Source organism: Ochotona princeps, chromosome 29 (assembly GCF_030435755.1).
Source record: "Ochotona princeps isolate mOchPri1 chromosome 29, mOchPri1.hap1, whole genome shotgun sequence".
Taxonomy (NCBI): Eukaryota; Metazoa; Chordata; class Mammalia; order Lagomorpha; family Ochotonidae; genus Ochotona; species Ochotona princeps.
The window spans coordinates 2,755,410-2,777,531 of record NC_080860.1 but is presented as its reverse complement, the minus strand read 5'-3'; the positions used below and the strand labels follow the sequence as shown (position 1 = coordinate 2,777,531).

At 61.9% G+C, this 22,122-nt stretch overlaps 1 protein-coding gene across 1 annotated transcript in view; it reads right to left on the bottom strand.

Annotated features, from left to right (window-relative positions):
* NCOR2 (nuclear receptor corepressor 2) overlaps positions 1 to 22,122 on the bottom strand; it is a 108,002-nt gene that overhangs the window by 43,115 nt on the left and 42,765 nt on the right. Inside the window, exons 9-17 of the mRNA XM_058656877.1 lie at positions 19,708 to 19,774; positions 18,425 to 18,597; positions 18,127 to 18,220; positions 16,290 to 16,468; positions 13,241 to 13,295; positions 11,587 to 11,685; positions 3,127 to 3,248; positions 2,034 to 2,206; positions 597 to 659 (exon numbers count right to left, since the gene is read on the bottom strand). Of these exons, the coding sequence (XP_058512860.1) occupies positions 597 to 659; positions 2,034 to 2,206; positions 3,127 to 3,248; positions 11,587 to 11,685; positions 13,241 to 13,295; positions 16,290 to 16,468; positions 18,127 to 18,220; positions 18,425 to 18,597; positions 19,708 to 19,774 (1,025 nt within the window). The remainder of the gene's footprint in view (positions 1 to 596; positions 660 to 2,033; positions 2,207 to 3,126; positions 3,249 to 11,586; positions 11,686 to 13,240; positions 13,296 to 16,289; positions 16,469 to 18,126; positions 18,221 to 18,424; positions 18,598 to 19,707; positions 19,775 to 22,122) is intronic.

Sequence of the window (22,122 nt, the reverse complement as noted above, 5' to 3'; positions counted from 1 at the left end):
CTGCAAACGTGTGTGCGGTTTCCACGACAACATCCTGTTTGCCCTGCCCGGCCCTGGGTCTCAGGGACACGACTTCTGCTGCTGACACCCACACATGCCCAACAGCCCCTCCTGCAGCACATGTAACCCCTACAACCAAGCCGGCAACCCCAACGTCTCCACCACTCCAGACCCCACCATCCCTGCTGCCACTCGAAACTCGAAATGCGATCACACAGCCACCAGGACGGGCATGAGAAGGACACCACCAGAGAACCAAAACCTGCCTCAGTGCAGGGGCCACCACGGGGCTAAAGGAACTGGCCACAGAGGCCACCCAGAGGCTACTCACCCGCCCCACGCACGGCACCAGTCCTGTTTCTGGGCTGTGCCCCACCCTCCCCTAGGTCTGTAGCCCCAGGACACAGTCCTACACGCCCATTTCCTGAATGGCAACAACAAGGCTCTGGGAAGTAACAACTGACCTGAAAACGTCCTGGGATCACAGCTGGCCTAGCCCAGTCTCACCCTTGTCCCCGGCCTAAGGCCAATGGTCACCTCTCTCACCACACAGCCGCAGATGCCCAGGCCACCGCAGGGCCCTGGCAAACCCTTACCTTTCTTGGCCGTCTCCATCTCCTCCTCTGTCCAGCGGGAACTCTCGTTCATCTCCATGGAAGCTGAAAAGGGAGATGGTGGGTTGGCCAGAACCCGGATGGAGCCCCTGCAGGGTCACCTCCCAGCTGTGCTCCATTTCTGGAGTGCCTTCCCACTGGCGCCCACCCCACCCCGAGCAGCTGTAGGCACCCAACTAAGATGGCCCCGTGTCACAGACAGGCAAACAGCCTGTCGGGGGCTTTAACCAGATAGCTGCCTCTGCACCTGGCTGGGACCAGCCCACCTGGTGATGCGGTGACTGGAGGAGGAGCTGGGCCGGTCACCCCCAGTCACTCCACGCCCCTGCCCACTAGGCGTCCGGCAAGAGCCCCTCTGTGAGCCTCATGCCAGCGTCCCACTCCAGGGGTGACATCAGAAGTGCCTGGGAGGTGGGGGCATTGCCCCTTCCCCATCTGGAAGGGTAGGATGGGACTTCTTGCTATGCACAGGGGCCCCAGGCTGGCCCAGGGAGGGTGCATGGCTGTCTCTGAGTGCTCCTTGGAGAAGCCCTGGGTGCGAGTTCTGCTCCTCCCTTTCAAGGATCTGCCTGGAAGTGTGCGTTCCCCACCAGAGGGAAGCTGAATCAACAGCTCCAGCTGCAGAGGGGAGCCCCCGAGAGAAGTAGGGGAATGCCACAACAGCTTGGGGAGAGCCAGGCTGTGTGTGCCATCCTGCAGCCCAGCCTGAAAATCCAAGGGAGCTGGCTTCAAATCCTGATTGTCCCAGTGACTTCTGGGAGGCCAGGACCGTTCTTGTACCCTCAAGGAATCCATTAATGAAATGGGTCCATGCTATGTCTCAAGGGAAGGGGGGACATAGCCTGGCACAGACCCAAGACCCGCGGTGACCAGGGAGAACCCAAATAGAACACCCATGCCACACGCTGGGAGAAACAGCAGGACCTGGCTTGAGCACCAGGGGCCTTGGGTGGCTGTGTGGAGGCCACAAGCCGAGGCCCCAGAGGCCCACTGGGGCCCGGAGCACCCAGAGGTGAGAGACAAGCTGAGGCCACAGCCGGGGGGCTGACATGGATGTCCAGTAGGACAGTGGGAGCCATGCTGGGAGAGAGGGTGGCTCGATCACCAACTGCTGCCCCATGGCAAAAACCCAGAATCAGGAGTACCCTGGACTTTGGGGGATGTCTCTCTACACCCCCAGCACACCTTCCCCCTCCAGGCCCTTCCTACACTTCAACTTGGACACCATGTCGGGGTCCCTACCACGATGTCCCCTTAGGGAGGACAGGACACGGAGACAGAGAACTGAGACGTCCCCACAGGGCCCAGAGTGGGGACGCATGGCTGACGCTGGGATCTGACCCCAACCTGGCCAGGCCCTGAGCTGCAGGGACCTTGGCCAGCCACAGCCCCGACCCTTTGTGGGCCCTTGTGGCTCACCCAGCTCGGCGCTCTGCTGCGGCGTGACGGCCTCCTCGCTGTTGGCCTCGCTGGCCATGGAGCGGGTGATACGGCCCTTCCGCCGCCCCTGGCTGTTGGCAGTCTTGCGGCCTCGGGAGGCCACAGTCTCCTTTTCATCATTGTCCTCCCCCGAGGTGTCGTCTGTCTTCTCCCTGCGGACGCATAGTGACACGGGGCCACTCCCACCTGTGTGGGCACCACAGCGAGGCAAAGCCCCACCCTCTGTCTGCTCTAGTTGGTGAGGAGGGGCCGTTCTGACAGAGGGTGGTGGCAGAGGGTGGTGGCACCCTGCTAGGAGGGCTGTGTGAGCCACACTGGGTGACTCCAAGCTGCCATGTCCACCAAGGGACCAGTTCACAGCCTATGGCCGAGAGTGCCGTGCCCTCTGACCACAGGGCATCAGCAAGGCCTTGAAGGGGCAATCTGCCCTGCCAGGCCCCTGCAGGCTGGGCCCAGTGAGGGCATGGGGTGTGTGTGAGCATGCACAGAGCTGGGGCTCTCAGGCTACTGCTGTGGACCCCGCTCTCTGCCCTCTTACCCATTCAGCTCCCTCAAAGGCCCCTGCTGGGGTGGGCTGCAAGGTATATTCCTGGGCCCCTTGCAGTTACCTGGTACCAGCGGCACCCTCACTCTGCCCTGATGGCACAAGGACCTGTCACAGCCCAGGCCCTCTCTCAAGCTCCTCTGGTCCCCACGCCCCTCCCAGGGCCCCAGAGATTCCCTACTGAGGCACAGCATCGCAGGGGCACCGCATCCACCCTTGCCCCGGGAGCAGGGCTCAGAGGAGTTACCCGTCTCTAAGGGCTCCATAGGGAGAGCTGCCTGGCACAGACGGGGTGGAGCCGGTACAGCTCTGGGCAGGCAGCTGGGGTGTGGACCCGGTACAGGTATCCCGCTATGGACAGGCGGCTGGCGGAGAGGAGCTGCCTGACAGACAGTGGACCCAGGACAGCCCTCCCTCTCTGGGCAGGTGACTGTTGTGTTGGGGGGGTGTCTGGCACCGACAGGAAGGACTCAGGACAGGCTTCCCGCGCTACGCAGGCGGCTGCGAGGGCCCCAGGGCTGGCCTTACTTGCTGAGCTCTTCCCGGTCGTGTTCGGCATCTGGCTTTTCCTCCTCCTTCTCCGCCTCCTTCTCCTTCTCGTCCTTCTCCTCGTGGCTGCTACGGGGCATCTGCTGCTGCTGTTGCTGCTGCTGTCAGGCCCAGGAGAGCAGGGAGGGGACAGAGGACAATCAGCCATCAGGCAGCTGCACCTGGGCTCCGCACGAGCTGCGGGAAGGAGGGAGTGGCTCGCAAGGCCTGCAGGTGTGTGGGAGTGGACCCAGGGCGGTGAGGTCACAGCTGCGTCCTATGGCTCAGGGCTGGGATCAGGGCAGGGGGAGGGACAGGAAGTGCTGGGCAGGTTCAGATGCCCCAGGTTCCAGCCCTGTCTCCTCTACCACGAGGTTGTGCACCCTTGACGTGAGACTGAACCTGTCCGTGCTCTGAACAAGAGCAAATCCAGTGCGTTTATGCCTTAGCCAGTGGCCGGAGGGCTGAAATGAGAGATTCCTTGTGGATTGCTCAGTACAGCAGCTGGGACTTCTGGTGGGCGCTGGTGGCCCAGCCAGCCTCAGGTGGGCACTGGGGACGCAGGCCTGCCCATGACAAAGCTCAGGCCCTCCTTCTGCCTCCGTTCCCCATACCTGCTGCCAGGCCTTGATCTCCCCCTCTGGACACTGCCCAAGGGGGGCAGAACAGGCCCGTCCACAGCAAGCACTGAAGGGGCTCGGGGCAGTGCTGGCCTCTCTCTCCCGTGGGCCTGGCCTTACCCTCTCCTTCCCCAGCCCACCCATGCACATGGGTGCTGCCCTCCCTCACTAGGACTGGAGCAGGGGCGGGGCACAAGTGACCAGTGCTGCCTTCTGACTTCCTCTCTGTCCCGTTTGATTTTGGAGAAGGCACGTGCCAATTTTCTTGACCACCCCAACATACTCCCACAGACGGTGCCAAGCTACCACGCTGTCAGCCAGAAAGAAACCCCAATAGCAGGGAGAGGAGGCTGGGAGGGAAACAAGAGAAACACTCGTATTTGTCCTTCTCGCCCTGAGCTCAAGCCCGCCCTCGGCTGCAGGTGGGCACAGGGGCCAGGCCGAGGATCCGTGGGTGCTGAGATATGGCCTGGCTGGGAACGCTCCTGGCCCCATGTCACTGCTGACTCCTCACCCACATGCAGCCATGCTCCTGACCCCAAACCCTCAGCGTAACCTCAAGATGGCAGAATAGGGCGCCTTCGTGCCTCTCTCGGGCTGCCCATGGAACTTCAGTGGCCCCTCGCCCAAGGCAGATCTGGGCTTTCTCACGGCAGGGGACAGGCAGGGGTCACCCTGGGCTGTGCCCAGCTCTCCTCACCCGGACGGCAGGGCTACGTCTGTCTACTCGCCTGGGGAGTCTGGGATGCTGGAGCACCAAGGCCCACACAGCCATGTGCCCCAGGCTGCTGAGGGGGTGGTCCTGCACCCAGACCTGCCTTTTGTCCCTAGACAGTCCCAGTGAGATGACGTGGATGAGAACGGCCATGCCTGAGATGGCCACTCAGCATGCCACGTGGTCCATCTCCTGGAGCCCTCGGCTCTGGCCCAACATCCTGGGGGTGGCGATAAAGGAAAGCTCAGAGAGAAGTGGGGACGCCCCACCAGGCCCACTGCCTGGGCTCTGTCACTGCAGTCCCATGGGATGCCATCGGCTGACTGCCACAGCAGCTGCTTCCGGTCCACAGGGCGCAGGGTAGGCAGCGCAGCAGGGAGCCCTCGCCCGCCCTGGCCCGCCCCGCCCACCATCATGCCTCCCCAGACTAGCACTGGGAGCTGTCACAGCGTCGAGTTCACCAGCCTCACAAGCTCGCAACCTCAGATCTGCATGGTCTTCTCTACCTGCTGCCCCTCCAGCAGACTTTACAGAAGGGGAAACTGAGGCACGAGCACGCAGGTGAAACAGCAGGGCCAGGACTCGCCCCGGGACCTGGCTCCATCTGTTCCCAGCAGCACACAGGCTCCTTCCACGCCCGACAGAGTGCGCAGAGCAGCGTGGCGAGCTGCCGGAGCCCGGGCCAGGCTGACCCCCCTCCCCATGGACTGATGACCATGCACCCCAAGTGGCAGGAGGATGAGGGGAGAGAATAGCGCAGCCTCGAGGGTGAACGTGTGTGGTTGCTCTGCCCGCATGCTGCCAACCCTCTCACAATTCAGGATGGCAGCCACGGGTCAGGGAGCCCAGTCCTGGGGGCCCTATGGTGCACAGCTTGGCACTGGGGAAGCTGGCTGAGAGCCAGGTGGCTTTAGTTTTATTTGCCAGGTATCTAGCGGGCAGCCAACCCTGGGACCTCAGACCTGGGGCTGATGAACCTTGTCCATGGGCCGTGGGTTTGTGGGTCTGGGTGTAAGTACAGATGCCGGGTCCGTGGCCAAGGGCACGCTCTGCAGACCTCAGCAGCTCCCCGTGTGCCTGGACCACACAGACACCTGGCAGCACATGTAGGGTCCCTGCTGCTGGCAGCTTCGCACAGACCACTGGTCTGGGGGAGACCCAGGAGCCCATCAGGAGTGTCCCCCAGATCAGCGGTCTGTGCAGAGATGTCAGGATCCAGGGCTGGCCAGAGCCATTGGCTCAAATGCTCAGGGTCCCAGAATACAATGGTACCAGAAGCAACACAGGCTGCCTGCTCTTGGCCAACATGGGAGGAGACCCTCATCTCTCCACTCACCCTCCCTCCATCATCAGGAAGGTCACACAGCAAGGTCCTGCAGGCTGGGGGCTTGGTTCTCTGAGTGCCCATTAGCTCATTCCCTCTACAAGCAGGGGCTGAGCCCCCAGCAGGCAGAGACCCCGGACAGAAGTGTCCTCAATGAACGGAGTGTGCATGTGGGATGTACCACCACCACCCTGAGCTGCAGGGCTCTGTGCAGAAGCCCCAAGCCACCTCCGCAGGCCGTGGAGTAAGTCCCAAGCAAATAAAGGTCTGGTGGTGAGGAAATGCCAACTGTGGAGGCTGCTGGGGAAGGGGTCTGGAGGCAAGGAGTCCAACAGGGTGGTGGTGCCAGCTGTCTGGGAGCTGACAAAGCTAAGACCCGGAAGAGAGCTCTGGAAAGTGTTGGAGGGAAATGCAGCAGTGTGGCGTAGGGAGTAAGCCACCGCCTGCATCAGCACCAACCAAGGTGAGCGCCGGTTCGAGTCCCGGCTGTTCCACTCCCCATCCAGCTCCCTGCTTATGGACTGGGAAAGCAGTGGAGGGTGGTTCAAGTCCCTGGGCCCCTGCACCCACGTGGGAGGCCAGGAAGAAGCTCCTGGCTCCAGCCTGGCCCATTCCTTCCTGCTGTGGCCATTTGGGAATGAATGAGTGGATAGAAGATCTCTCTCCCTGTAATTGCCTTTCAAATAAATGTATAAGTAAGTAAATAAATCTTTTGAGAAAGCAGGGCGGGGGACTTCGCACTACTTAGCCACACTGACTACACAGTGCCTCAATCACTTCAATCAATGCACACTTCACAGAGCACCTACCAGGCCCTGGTGCCCCTGGCCCTCGGACACCACCTACCTCCTGGCAGGAAGGGAGGAGTCCCGGGAACCTGACTGGTGTGGGGAGTGGGGTCAGGGCAGGGTCACCTCAGTGGCTACCCCTTCACCAACACCTGCCCTTCCTAGGAGATGTGGGTAGGGTGGTCCACTTGTCAAGACCCACAATGAGGCCCTGCCAGCCACCAGGGCAGCTGCCATCCCAGCACCTAGGAATAAGGCTGAGCACAGCCCCCCCACCCCATGACACATACACAGAGGCCCAGGTTGGATCTCAAGAACTTGGGATCAAAGCCGAGGGGTGGGGCCTCCAAACCCTGACCCACGTGGCTGCTGGCCGTGACCCTGAGGTCATCTCCTCCTCCACAAGGTGTCCCTTCCCTTCTCACTCGAGCCATAGTGTCCCGGGGCTGCCTGGACTCAGGGTGTGGGTACACACGCAGCCGCTGGCACCTGCAACAAACGGCAAGCCAGAGACCTTCTGCTGAGACCCGTGTACCAGCAAGCACAAGCAGCCCGTGTGCCACTGGCAGCCAGGGCTCCGTCTTCAAACCCAAATCAGACCCAGCACTGTGCCTGCAGTGTGATCCATAGTCCTCATTGTAATGCGAGGATCCTCGGACCCCAGCCAACACATAAGCATGCCCCTGGCACACGGCCTGGGCAGCGTGATCGGGTCAGACACAAGCCTCACCCAGCCTTCAAGGGCTGAGCAGGTTGGCCAGGCCCCGGAGGCGGCACCAACCCCATGCACCTCCCTGCCAGGCCCCAAGTGTGGCCACTCCCCTGAGACCAGTCCTCCCGGTCACACTGCTACCCATGCAAGTGCCAAGGCACAGGGCCAGCAGAGTGTCTCACAATGGGACAAGGTCATCGGTGCCTGAGCAGGAGCTGGAGAACTGGAGGTAGGGGGGCAGGGAGGAGGGTGGGAGACACACAGTGGGAGCAGGTCCAAGATGAGGGATCCAGGGAGAGAGAGACAGAGTGTGGACATAGAAATCAGGGGAGAGATGGGACATGGGCAGAGATGAAGGGACAGGCAGAGAGAGAGACACGAGGCAGCCACGTGCAGAGGGAACGCCCCCCAGGTGCAGCAGGAGGATGGGGCCGGGCAGGAGTCAGACCGCATGGCCCCCATCCCTGGGAATTTTCCTCCCAGTGGGTGGGGTGGGAGGGCCAGGAGGGGCAGGCCAGGGTAATCAGGGAGGACAGGCCTCCCGGCCCCAGTGCTGTCCCCATGGGAAGAAAAGGCCACCACGTAACGACCCTGGGCCTTCCTGGGACCTCCCAGTGGCCCGAGGACTGGACAGGGGCACTCACCCTAGGGCACCTGTGCGCTTGGCTACTTGGCGACCCTATAGCTGTGGGGGGACAGGGAGGCGGTCCGCTGCTGGTCCTACTGCCAGCAGTGAGCATGGTTAAGCCGCCTGTAGCCCATATTCCTGCTTCCAGTGCTGCCATTCAACAGGATAATGTGGCCCTTATGTCTGTGAATTATGAATTCTAAGCCCCTAAGCTGTCACCAGTGTCCCCAGTCAGCCTGTGATTCACCCTGGGGCAGCTGGTGCGGGGGCCAGGGCTAAGGGGGAGGAGTCGGGGGTTGGGGGCTAGGCCAGGGGAGTAGTGGTAGGGGCTAGGCTAGGGGAGGAGCCAGGGGCTGGGGAGGAGCCAGGAGGAGGTGGGTTGGAGGCTCCCCAGCCAATTCCCTTGTTCTGGGATGGGGTTGGAGGTGCTGGCGTCCCAAATGTCTCCACCTGACCCATGGTCATAACACAGAGTAGCTGCTGGAAGGCTCCCTCAATCACATAATCCAGGCGACCAGGTCAGGTCCTACACCCAGTGGATGAAACGGATGTCGGTGGGCAGGTTTCCCTCATGGGGGCCAGGGCAGAGGTCGCATGGTCCGAGGTCTGAGCCCAGAAATGTCGTAAGCACCTGGTAATCATCCACACATTTGCAACAGCAGCACTGACCCGGGCTGGATGTCTGCGGCACCTGCTTCCCGCGTCAGAGCACCTGGGCTCAAGTGCCCACTCTGCTCCCAGGCCAGCTTCCGGCTAGCAGGGGACGGCTACCCACGCGGGAAACCCAGATGGAATTTTGGGCTCCTGGCTTCAGCCTGGATCAGTCCTGCCCAGGGCAGACACTTAAGCAAGTGAAGCAGTGGATGAAGCTCTCTCCCCCTGCTTTCAAAAAAAAAAAAAAAAAAAAATTAAAAAATTAAAAATTTTCAGAAAGGAAATGCTGAAAAAGCAAGTGGCTGAGCCCACAGGGGGAGGGGAGACGGGCTGGCCAGATGGTCTGTGAGGGTGGAAGGTCCTGAGTGAGGCTCGCAGGGCTGGGCTCTGGGTGCCCACAGGACACGGGCAACCCTGGGAACAGGGTCTGACGAGGCTCAGAGCCATCGGCTGGCCCTGCCCAGTTCTCAGCACTGGGCACAAGGCTCCTGAAGCCTGGCCTCCCCTTCAGCCAACTGCTCCCTGCTCGGGGGCAGGCCTGTAGTGCAGGGGCTCCACAAGGGTTCCTGACCAGCGGTTGGAGCTGGCGAGAAACAGTCTCAGGTCCCAGCCCTGCCACCGGCTCCCCTTCCTCCAGAGCCAATGGCAATCCCAGGCCAGCCCTGGTGACAGGCCAGCCCCCATGGGGCCTACATCTTCCTGGGTCATGTGGGGGCACCGTTCCCAGGAGGCCCCACCTTGCAGCTCTTCATAAGAGGCCAGGGGCCGAGCCACCTTCTAAGGGATTCCAGCCAATTCACCTGGGAAGGGCAGGTCAGGGAAGAGGGGGGTGCAACCGCTGCTCAGCCAGCCACAGGCACCTCTAGGGTGAGTTGGGGGCACCCTGGAGACATGGGGGTGGGGGGGCCTGCCAGAGCAGCCTAGGCCATGAGCTGAGTGGCCACTGGTGGCTGCCCTGAGCAACAGTGTGGTCCCAAGTCATAGGAATCGCGTCAGGACCACAGGCACACAGCCTCCCTGTGACCACCCACAGCAGCCTCCAGCCACCTGGGAGCGAGGGCGAGCAGGTAAGTGGGTGCTAGGAGAAAGCGGGCAAGGAGAGATGGCCAGATCCTGGGACACAGTGGCAATGGGGAGAGAGGTGGAACAGGCAGCCGGGGGCGGGGATGGACCAGGTGGAGCCAAGCTTACCAGGGCCCCTCCAGTGTCCCTGGTAAGGGGTCTCTCAGTGAGCCCACTGCCCAGCCTGACCCGGTAGAGCCCAGCATACACCCAACAGAACTCCGCAGGGCTTGGGGCTGGGGCCACGGCCTCACCCAGGGAGCCTGTGCCTCAGTTTCCCCATCTGGAAAGCACTTTCTTCACCTAGCTGCTCAGCCGGGCACAGGCATCAGCCTGGAGTCAAATGGGAACCCCAGGGCCTGAGCCTGAGATGCAGCCTGTCTCCCAGTGAGACAGATGGGCTCTGCCCTGCCTGCTTATGAGAGGTGGGGCACAACACAGTGTCTCCCACTGTCCTGTGGAAATGCCAGCCTGGCACAGACTGCAAAGCCCGCCAGGGCAAGCCTTCCGCATCTCGAGGCAGAGAAGGGGCACGCGTTTCCTCTGCTGCGGCACTCTGGTCCAGTTTCTGCCCTTCATGTGACCCCTCTGAGCCGCACAGGCCCTCAGCCACTCCCTCCACGCACCCGTGGCTCCTGGCAGGACATCAGGGGAAGTGCCCCTCTTCTCTAGCAGCACCAGGCTGCCCACACAGCCAGCGCAGGGGGCACTGGAGATGAGCAGGACAAGAGGGAACCAGGAGGAGCTCAGCCAATACCTGCTGATGCCGACCCTCCCGGACAGCCACCATCTGCCCTGGGCCCCACTGTGCCCACCTGCCCCGTGTACCTGACGTAGAAACCGGGTTCACTCGGTCTGTCAGTCCAGAGGGTTCCAAGCACTCCAGAACTTCTAGAACTAAGTCTGGAATTGCTTAATTTGGTGCCATGAAGTCCTGGTGCCAGGCTGGCTGGGTGGACTGCACAGGGCTGGACAGAAAGACTGCAGGGCGGCTGCCTACCCAACCCCTTACTCCTGGGACCAGCTTTCAAACGCAGGCACTTCACAGTCTGGCACCCACTGTGTGGCCAGACCGGCTTGGCCCTGACAGACATCCTTCACTAAAGGTGGCATGCAATGGCTACTCTGAAGGCCCCGGGGCCTCGGCTCTAGGCTCGGCAATGCAGGGGCAGGGCCCACCACAGAGAAAACTCAGGGCCCTACTCTCCTTCCAGGCCCTTGCTGCAGGCCCCAGGACCGCCCCACGCCGTTGGGCCCCAGGGAACGAAATCCCCCGAGGAACTCGAATGGAGCACCAAGGCTGAAGAAGCCCCCACCCTGGCACCCCAAGACACAGAGGACCTGGGGCCCCCCTCCCAGTGATAAGGGTCTTCCCTCTAACTCAGAAGCCTAGAACCTTGAAAGTCTCAGGCGCTATGGACCATGCTGCTTGGGCTGCCAGTCCAGAAGCTGCCAGGGTGACGGCACACTAATAAAACTTGACCCGCAAAAACAGGCAGTCAGCCAGGCTCCACCGCCTCTCAACCACAAGTTGCCCACCCAGCTCCCACGGACACAGTGGTGGGGCTCACCCTGTGCGGTGACATCCAGGCAACACCACGCCGGGGGACAGGCTATTTTTTCTCTCTATGGGCCACAAAGATAAACACACAAAACCACTCAAGTGTGTAAGATGTCAAGTCTGCGGACCACCCCAGGCCGTCCTGGGAAGTCCCACTGTGGGAACAGGCGCAGCCTTCTGACCCCGGGAGCGCGAGCGCGCGGTCCACAGTTGGGAATTCTGCAGGCTTGGAGAGGTCGCAGTCTTAGCCCTGCCTTGTCCTGCACTGCGTGAGTGGATCTGACAGAGAGAGGGCTCTGAGGACCAGCCGCCAATGAGGGGCAAGCACCAGGCAAGTAAGACGTGGCCTAGGGTGCCCGGGGCCCCAGGACGACGACGCTCCTGCCCAGCGCTCACCTGGCTCTTGCCACGGCGCCGGTAGCTCCGCCTCACCAGGCTCTTGTAGTTCTCGCTCTTCTTGGTCAAGTAGTAGTAGAGGACGCACTCGGCCACCGTCTGCAGACAGAACCAGAGGGGCAGGCTGAGGCACGGGAGGGCAATGAGAGTGGGGTAGTTGGGCGACCATGGGCCGGTCCCCGAACCTTGGGGTGCCTTGGTGTGCTCATCTGTGAAATGGGGTGCCTCACAAAGTGCTCCTGAAGACCAGGTCCAGTGAGCAGGGTGTGGGAGCCACCGCCCGGCACGGGCACGGCTGTAAAAAGGGCTCCTGTCATTACGGCCGCTGCTGCCGCCAATAACACTGTGTCATCCTGGCCCCTGGAGAAGCAGGGTCGGCAACCCCAGCCCTCCCTACCCCCACCCCGGTCTGGCCAGCAAGACACCCTTGCAGCGCAGGCCCAGTTTCCCAGTCACTGGGGAGCAGTCTAACTCCTGTGACACACTCCCGGGGTGTCCCCATCATGAAGGGGCTCCTGGCCACACAGTAGCTAGGGACAGTGTGGGTGAAGGAACTCTCCCCACTGCCCCACAAGGCAGCTGCCCTCAGGAACCAGCTCACTGCATCAGCCTGGCTCCCTGCTAGTAGTCACCTGTTCCCATGGGGTCACCTGTTCCCATGGGGTAGTCACCTGTGCCCAGGCCCTGGGGAAGCTTGGCTGGGCCCCCAGGCAGCCAGGCTGACTGCCATGAGGAGACTGCTGGTTCCCAGTGCCCAACGGGATCGTTCAACCTGGGTTTCAAGGGGAGGAGGTGTGCCTCCCACACAGGAAAGAGACCCTAGCTTGGCACATAACCATTAGACACGATCACACATGGGAAGGGGGAGTCACTCCCTGGGCCCAGATGGACTCTCCCTATCCTGTCCCGTCTCACTCCCGGCATGCCCAGCAGTCAGCTCGGCAAGAGGAGACATTGGCACCGCCTGTGATCCTCATGTCACTGGTGGGCTCCTGTTCCCAGCCGCAGACAGGGCCGGGGCATTCCGGGTTCCCCAAGACCACTGTGGCAGTGCAGGCCCTGCCCCAAGGCTGCTGGGGCTCCAGGGTCCCCTCCATGCCAGGCCCTCCAGCCCCTACCCGTGGCCTCTGTCATGATGCAGCTGGCTTCATGGTGTGCAAAGAGAGGGCCGAGCACACTTTGGGGACACTCTGTGTCCACTGGAGCCAGAGCCAAAGGGAGCAGAGGGGAGGGGCGGGGCAGGGTCTGGAGGGCTGGCCTTAGTCACAAGCCTGGCACGGCATCAGCATTAGGGCTATCAGCAAACACATGGTGGCCAGCAGAGGGATGAGAACGGAGTCCCGAGCCAGCCCTGGACAGCACTGTGACCCCGGCCCCTGAGGCCGCAGCTGGCCCATCTTGCATGCCACTGCTTCCAGAATGCAGCAGTTCCCAAGGACACACAGGGGTTCTAGGAAGGCTGTGGACACTGCACTCACCCCATGGACTCACGGACAGAATGGAGAAGGAGGGCTAGCAGTCAGAGCCAGAGGCCAGGCTGGCAGAGGCCTGCCAGGCAGGGTGGGAGGGCCCTTGGCTCCTGTGCCAGTGCACATCCAGGGGGCCATGGACAGTGTGGAGACGGAGGGCTGCTGGGGGATTGGGCCACACTCACCTTCCTCTCCAGGAACGAGGCGATCAGGCCAAAGTTCTTAGGGTGCTGCATGAACCTGCAGGACGAGACGGACAGGCATGAAGCTGGACCACAGGGGCTTCCCCGCCGGGCGCTGCCATCCCCTTCAACCGGGCTGGGCGGGCACCACCCTGTGTGGGGCGAGGGGGTGGGAGGGTTGAGGATGTGAAGCTGTGAGAGGGCGTTCCTTGGAGTGAATCACTGGTGTGAGCCTCTCTGAAGATGCATTTGTTTGTCCTGCCGAAGGCAGCTTCCAGGAAAAATGAGGACATGGCAGGCCGCTCCACGGCGGGCCTCCCCCACCACGCTCTTTTTTTGTTTCTCTCTCCAGCTGGGTCTGGGAAGTTGAGCCTGCTGGGGAGCTCAGCCGGAGCCCCACCAAGAGGTCACGGCCGGCTAGGCCTCCCCAGGAGAGGTGGGGCCCAGGCTCCGTGCCCATGGGCAGGCGGGAGGAGGTAGGCCAGCCAGGCAGTCGGCGGGGATGGCCTGCAGCCGGAAGGGGTGGCGGGAATTGGCGCCAGGCCACTGGTGTCCTGCAAAGCCTGGAGGATCACTGGGAAACCACACAGCGCTGAAATGTCAGGGTCAGGATCGTGGCCAAGAAGCGGCCACAGCAGGGGTGGGGACGGGGGTCGAGGGCTGCTCAGGCCCAGGTGCCCCCACAGCATGTTCCACTGCCCCTGGCAGCCTTCCATGGCGAGGAGCTGCAGGGTCAACGGCTGGCACTGGATGTGCTCGCGCTCCAGGTGGCCGGGCAGGAGGCCAGCGGGCACCACCCTGTTCCCAGGTCAGACAGTGGGCCCTCTCCAACAGCCTCCTCCCTCTTCCCAGAGGAAGCAGCAAGTGTAGGGTGACTTCACTGGACCAGCTGGGCCCCTCTCGCCCTCTCCTCACCCAAAGAAACCAAGAACGCCAGGCGAGGGTACGACCACCAGCCCACCTGTTCCCCCAGCCATTGGCCATGTGCCCTGCCCCCATCACCATGACACACCACTCCATATGGGGGGCCCTGAGGCAGTTCCTGTTGGGGCAGGGCCCTGCACGCACATTGACACGCATACTCCCTCTGCCCACGCAGCCCCCAGCACAAGCTGTGTCCTCAGCAGGTGTGCCACGGCAGACCTGGGGAGCCACGGCAGACCAGGGGAGCCACGGCAGACCCAGGGGAGCCACGGCAGACCCGGGGAGCCACGGAAGACCCAGGGGAGCCACGGCAGACCCGGGGAGCCACGGCAGACCCAGGGGAGCCACGGCAGACCCAGGGGAGCCACGGCAGACCCGAGGAGCCACGGCAAACCAGGGGAGCCACAGCAGACCAGGGGAGCCACGGCAGACCCGGGGAGTTGCTCAGACACAACGTGGAGATCATGGGAGGACCACACTGTCTTCACCCATACACAGGCATTCAGGATACTCCAAACACGCCTGCAGTCCATGGGTCAAAAACCCTGTGCGGAACCACCTCTGGGCTGGGCATGGGCCACCTGCATGGAACACAAATGGACTATGTGCCCCAGCAAACACTCCACGGTCTGAAAAAAAAAAACCAAACCCCAAACAGCTGGACCCAGACAGCACAGACTGGGACACTCACTCACCAGGCACAGCGCCATCTGGCATGAAAGGTGGAGTAGGCTTTGGTTTTGGCACATGGCAGTGTGAGGGTGCAGTCCTTGTGGACCTCAAGGCTAAATCCACTTTACAAGTGAGGAAACTGAGGCTGCGATGGCGGGGCGTGGCCACACTGCCAGTGAGAGGGCAGCTCTGATTGAACTGAAGAGGATTTCTGGCAGCCCTGAGCACCAGCCATTCCTCAGCCCGCGGCCACACTCAGCAGACACGCAGTTGGACCACGGCTGCCTGGCACCCAAGTTGCACCAGCCCCCCGCAGTTGCCAAGGTGACCAAGCATGGAAACCACTAGACCTGCAGACCAGCACAAGCAGCTGCACACAACACCCTGGAAAACAAAACACCAGACTGGCCGGCGAATGTCCCGTCCCCCTGACCACCTAGACCTGATTGCACAGGCAAGCACACGTCCCAGCACAGCCAGGCTCACATTTCCTGGGGCAGACACGGGACCGGGGCTGGGGAAATCAGATTCTCTCTCCCTACATGTGTCAGCGTCCAAGGCAGAAGCTGCTCCCCAAAACCTGTTCCTTCCTACCAGGACCCCTGGGTATCCCCTTGCATCCTAGCACCTGCCTGACCTATGGCTGAGACCATCTTGCAGGCCCCACAGGAAGCTTCCCTGCCTTGGAAAGGAACACAGCCAACCCTGGCCTGGGTGGGGAGTCACCTCTTTGCAGAGTGCAAGGGCAGCAGCTATTCAGAGCAGAGGGGATGGGACCAGGCGGGACACGCATGCCCCTGCTCCCTGCACCCCCAACATGGAGGCCTCTGTCCCCACCTCGGTCTCCCATGCCTGGCGTTCTGGGGCCTCCCTATGAGAGGATGCCCAGCCTTTGCAGGAAGTGGAGGGGTTGTAACTTCTGAGCACTGTCCCCAGATGAGAGGTGGCTCAGCAGGCCACACCTTGGGACCCCTACCAGGAAAGAAGCTCTCCTGTTGTCTGACGCCATCTCCCCAACACCTCAGCCACATAGCAGCCCCTACAGACTCCTATCTCTGCTCCCACCCCAGGCTTTTCCCTCTCCCCGCCACGTGCCTGCAGTGTGGCCTGTGTCACCCACCTGTTCTTTCAACACACAGGACTCTGCTGTGCATGGGGCCGCCTCACACTTTGCACCAGGCTGAGCCACATCCCCTGGGGCTTCATGCCCACCCAGACCCTCAGAGTGGGCCCTTCTTTGGAAACAGAGCCCCGGAGGATACAATGAGGTAAGATAGGCCCTGAGGATGCAGCATCCAGACAAGAAGGCAGGGAACAGCAGAGGCAAGGGTGGGGCGTGTGTGGTTGCCAACGACCGCGGGCACTGTGGCCAGCAGAGGCCCCCAGAGGACTTGACCTTGGACTTGTGTGTGACGCCCCAAACACCCAGGGTCTGAAGGAACCCCGGGGGACTCACTTCTCCCGGAAAGTGTCCTTCTCCTGCTCGCTCCACATGTTGGTGACCTGCCGGTCTTTGTACACCTTCATGGGGTCATCCATGAGCCCATTCATGTTGATGAACTTGATGCGCTGCTGGTCGGCATCATACAACATCGGAGGGATCACGGCCAGCTGGCGCATCTGCTTCTCCAGATTCTGCAGGGACAGGGAAGGAGGTGCGGGGCAGGGACAGCATGAGCAGCAGGCAGGACTGGGCCAGGGGAGAAACTGCAGAAGCAGAGAGAACGGGCAGCGTGTACCGAGCCACTGGATCCCACCTGCAGCGGGCGGTACTGTCAGCCCCTGGGTCTGAGGGCTCCAGGACAACCAGAAGAGGCTCGGAGCCAGCCAGGCCCATCCAGATCCCTGCAGGCACGCGGCTACTGGCCGTGAGTCACCCAGCGCTGGAGGGCTCAGTGCAGCCAAGGTCAGCCGATGTACGCCACCCAGCCACCTGGCTCCCACATCCGACCTCTACACTCATGTCCAGAACCATGGCTGGGAGCAAAGCCTCAAGTGCCTGGGTCCAGCCACCGTTGCACAGCCCTCAGTGCTGAAGCGTCAGCCTTCCTGGGCTGCCTTGAGATGCAGGGATGGCAGCAGAGATGTCTCCAAGGCTCCCCGCTCTCCCCTCCAGGCACTGGGCACATGCCCTTCCTTCACATTCCTCAGGGAACTCGTGGGCCACCACCTACCTACCTGCAGCCCACTCCCTGGTCCCTCCACAGCCCTCAGGAGCCCATAGGCTGGACTCTTATGTTGCTGGGTGTGTGTGACAATTGACTGGGAACACACAGGAGGCCCCGCCTTCCCCCACCCCCTGGCTACAGGTGCCAAGGTGCTGCCAGGCCAGCACCCCGTGGGACACCCACAAAGCCACAGCATCAGCAGGACATGTAGCCGAGACAAGGCCAGCCACAGTGGGTAAGGGTTGGCAGCTACGGGCTGTGGCTTTCTGGGTTCCATTTCCTGCCACAGGGACATAGTTCCAAATAACACGTCACAGAAAGTTTTAAAAGAAAAAAAAAAATTTCTAATTAACCATTAAGCCCCAAAATGGCCTAAATCATCACCACGTGGGTAGACCGACAGGAATGCAGATTCTGGGGCTGTGCTGGAGAGTCAGGTGGGGGCTGCCAGGTCTCAACCAGGCTTCTGCAATTCAAAACAGCCGCCACCTCTCTGGACTCTGGGGCCGGCTACACGTGAGCCTGGCCCCAATGTGCAGGTGCCTCTGGAGTACCTGTGTGTGCCCGGTGCTGAGGAAGAGAGGGGCTTTTAATTCTGTCTCACTCCACTCACTCCCAACCTGAACAGAAGTCCTCACTGGCATACCCTGGCAGCCACAGTGCGGGGAGTGGGCAGCTGAATGCCACACAGGACCCAGGAGGAGCCAGGCTCAGGCCAGCCCTTTCCCCAGGAGGCTCTGTGGACCCAGTGACCACGGCCAGCATCCCCTTGACTGAGCTCAGGTATCCAGCAACCCCAGGGCAAGGCACAGGGCAAACAGGACCACGTCCAAGTCAGGGGTTGTACTTCCTCTGCCTTTGCAGGTTCGCCTAGGACCTCAGGCTCTGGGCCCTAGGAGCTGAGCTCGGGACACACGGCCCCCAGCTGGCCTGAGAGACTGGGCAGCATGGGGAGAAGGCAGGGCTGGAGCAAGGGGCAGCTGGCCCCGAGTCCTCTGTGGCTGTGCTGCTGGACCACGCAGGTCCCCCCTGCAGGCCTGGAGACGGCTTCCCATGCATGACCACTGGTGCCTCAATAGCCCACACCGCCTCCCAGGTCCCTGTGCAGAACCCACGGGCACTCACCTCCTGCTCCGAGAGGCCATCGATGATTTCTGACACCTCGTGCTCGCTGCGGGCAGCCGACATGGACAGCCCACTGCCCCGCTGGCCCACCCTGCTGGGGGCCAAAGGGACACACTCAGTCTCTGCAAACCTGAACCCACCACTCCCCCGGCGCAGGGACAGGGAGGAGGAGAGGCGGCTTGCTGCAGGCCCATGATGTGGGGGGCACTTGGCCTCCGGGATGTAGGGAGTCACACAGCTGGACACTATGCCTCCCCTGCCCGCTGGCAGCCTGAGACCGCCCGCCACGGACCCTTACCTTTGCATGCGCTCCTGCAGCTCGCGCTGCTTGCGGATCTCGGGGAACTGCTTCTCGTAGTACTCGCGCACCTTGCTCTCCTTGGCGCGCCGCCGCGGGTTGTTCTCAATGCGCTCCACTTTCTTCTCCCAGGCCTCCATGAGCTGGTCATAGCGCTGGCAGAACTTCTGCTCCTGTACGCGGCACAGCACACTCGCCACAGCTCTGACCCCGTATGTGGCTGTCTCGTTCCCAGCCCACAACGTAATGCATGGTCCCGTGGACAGGTAACACACAGACACATTCCCATGGGCAGGCAATAGACACATGTGGTCTCAATCACACACACACACACAGGGTCTCATGGGCTGGCAGATGACAGACCACATACAGTCACAAGGAAGCCCGGGGCAGGCCTGAACCCCACAAGAGAGAACTCCAGTTTTCCCTATGGGAGGCAGCCACCACCCTGGCCAAGCCTCCCCATGTGGAGAAGCCACCAGGCATGGGCATCTGTTACATTTAAACTGCAGGCTTGACCACGGTGCCACCTGCCACAGCCTGGACCTGTTAATTGTGTACTCCACTCACAGCCCCTGGAGGGCCCCGAGCACAGGCAGCTTGCGACGGTGCCCGCATCTGTGGATGGGGAAGCCACCCTAGGCCAGAGCAGACCTGGCTGCCTCCCTCCTGTACCCAACGCCCAGGAGAACACCCCCAGGCCCAGGAGAAGGTGAACCTTGTTGGCTGTGGGGTGCTGGGAGCCACAGTTCACACATAGGAGAAGCAGGGTCCACAGCCCCAAGTGCTGACTCAGGCGGGCTGTGGGGCCTCCTTGGGACCCTGCCTGGTGTGGCACTGCACTTGGAGGGAGTAGGGAAGTGGCTGCTTTCAGGAAAAGGCCGGCACAGGCCCCTCCTAAGGAGGGAGGTCTCAGGGCTGCAGGGTGGGCTAGGGGCACCTCCCACAGTGATGGCCTCTGCACAGCCAGCACACGCTGAGCCCATGGCACCCACCCACCTCTGCAGCTCTGCTAGGGCCCAATTCTGAGATGGCAAGGACTTCTCCAGCGGCCTCAGTGTGCAGCAAAACCCACTGTCCCCGCCCCTTCTAAGCCTGACACCCTCCCTGCCAGCCTCATGGGATTTCCAGAAACTTCACGTCCACTACCGCCCTGAGGTCTTCCCAGCAGCTTGGGGTCACAGCGGGACCCGGAGTGTCCCCGCTGATGTGGCCTCCAGAAGCCTCGATTCTCTGGACCTTGCGAGGGGCTGGCCAGCAAGCCCCGGGGAGGCCCCACGTACCCATTGCTTCCGTGCGTGGTTCCTCCTTTTGAAGTACAGGATTAACTTCTTCCGCATGGCCTGGTTTCTACAGCAGGGGACAGCAGACAGAATCAGCACCACAGAGGGGCTGGCCCACCCAGTTCAGGCCCCTACTGTCCCAGCCTGCCCCACCCTCCCCACCGCTGTCCCAGGTCTGCCCAGCCAGGAACCTGCTGTCCCAGTCCTCCTCTCCAGGCCTGCCCCATCCTGACTGCCACTGTCCCAGGCCCTCCCCTGTCCTGGCTCCACTGCTCCAGGCCCTCCCCAATCTGGTCCCCACTGCCCCAGGCCCTCCCACCCAGGTGCTCCTTATCCTGACCTCCATCTGCCCTAGTCTCTCCCCGGCTAGGCCCTCCCTGTCCTAACTGCTGCTGTCCCAGACCTTCCCAACCCTGATCCCTGCTGTCCCAGGCCCTCCCCATTCAGTCCCCAAGTATCCCAGGCCTCTCTGTCCCAGCCCTGAGCGGGAGCCCTGCATTCACCTCGTTACTATTTCTCCATGCCCCAGGAACTGTTGCTGTGCACTGGCTGTGTGGGAGCTGAACGCCTGTGGCTGCCTCCTTCCCATCCCCACAGGCACCCACATACCCTTGTGGCCCACCAGCCACACCTGTGCCTCAGGCAGAACTGGTCACACAGAAATATCCCTGGACTTGGGCCAGGTGGGCAGGTGTGAGCCCACAGCCCCACAGCTGCATGCAGGGCCGGGGTCTCAGGGTGTGACAGGTGAGCATGGGGTCCCCTGTTAGGGTGTCAACCCACACAGTGCCCTTAACTTTACACATGGTCCCACAGGTGCCAGGGGAGCAGGCTCTTCCCAGGGAGGACACGGCAGCACCAAGAGAATCAGGACCCAGAGCAAGGGATATGAGCACAGGTGGAAAAGAGGTGAGACAGACGGGTGGGCTGGAGGAGGACAGCGGGAGGCAGCCAAGGGCACGGGCTCAGACCCAGTGAGAGACTGAGAATGGAGTTCCAGGGACAGGCGAACCAGGCAGGCATTGGGGTCACAAGGCACGCCAGAGGTCGGCGCCTACACCGGGCATGGGCATGAGTAGTGGCCCACAACTTGTCCACCTGCTGGAGTCCACAGTGCCATTAGCTCCCAACCTCCCCATGTGCCAGTGCCCCAAACCTACTGAATGTCAAAACTCACACCAGGGAGCCACAGCCTGTGCCCCTGTCCTCTGCAACCCGAGTCTTGGGGGAGGGCAAGGTGGATGCTGGACAAGGAGGGACAACGCACGGCGTGGGGCCACCACTCTCTGGGTCCCATCTCAGCCGTGACCCCAATCCCCTGGCCTGAGACCTCACCACTCATATCAATAAATCACCAGCACAATGGAGGCCTTGGGGTCAGGGACAGGCTGGGACTTTAGCCCTGCTCCATAACAGTGTCTTCAAGCAAGATGAGACCAGCAGTGCCATCCACTCCTCCCCACTGCTCTGGCCCTGTGTGCTGAGCAGGTGCTGGCTGAATGCTATAGCTACACAGGAGGACACACCAAGCCCTGGCCTCAGGGAGGTGACCCTCACAGTGGCCACGCTGTCCATCAGCAGCACAGTCGAGGCTCCAGGCAGGGACTCAGCGACGGGAGGGTCTGGAGAGACAGAGGGGAAGGGCTAGGGAGGAGTGGTGGGAGGGCTAGGGGGGCGGGAAGAGAGGGCTGTGGAGACAGGGCAGGAGGGCTAGGGAGACGGGGTGGGATGGCCAGAGGTGGGTGCTAAGGAGTGTCCAGGGCTTAAGATTCAGAGTACCAGAGGCCCCCTAGGAGACCACCATGGAGAAAGATCTGAAAAGAAGGGGGCTAGAGGCAGAGGGTGAGCAGAGCATGCCCCAATGTCCTGCAGTGGAAAGGACCCAGGGGCAGACAGGAGAAGCTCATGTGGTCAGAATGCCCACGTAGGCAGAGGCCACAACACGGGCCAGGGAGGCCACCCTGGCTGGGGCAGCTAAGCTTGGACCAAGAAAGGTTTAGGCTTTTATGAAAAAGACAGGCAGCCGAAAAGGCCCAAAATCAATGCTGAGGGCAGCTATGAGCACCCAACTCTGAGGTCTGCTGTCCACTGTGAGGCCTGGATCTCATTTCCGCTGTCCACTGTGAGGCCTGGATCACATCTCCGCTGTCCACTGTGAGGCCTGGATCCCATTTCCGCTGTCCACTGAGAGGTCTGGATCCCAGCTCCACTGTCCACTGTGAGGCCTGGACCCCGGCTGTGCTGTCCACTGTGAGGCCTGGATCCCAGCTCCACTGTCCACTGTGAGGCCTGGATCTCGGCTGTGCTGTCCACTGTGAGGCCTGGATCCCGGCTGTGCTGTCCACTGTGAGGCCTGGATCCCAGCTGTGCTGTCCACTGTGAGGCCTGGATCTCGGCTGTGCTGTCCACTGTGAG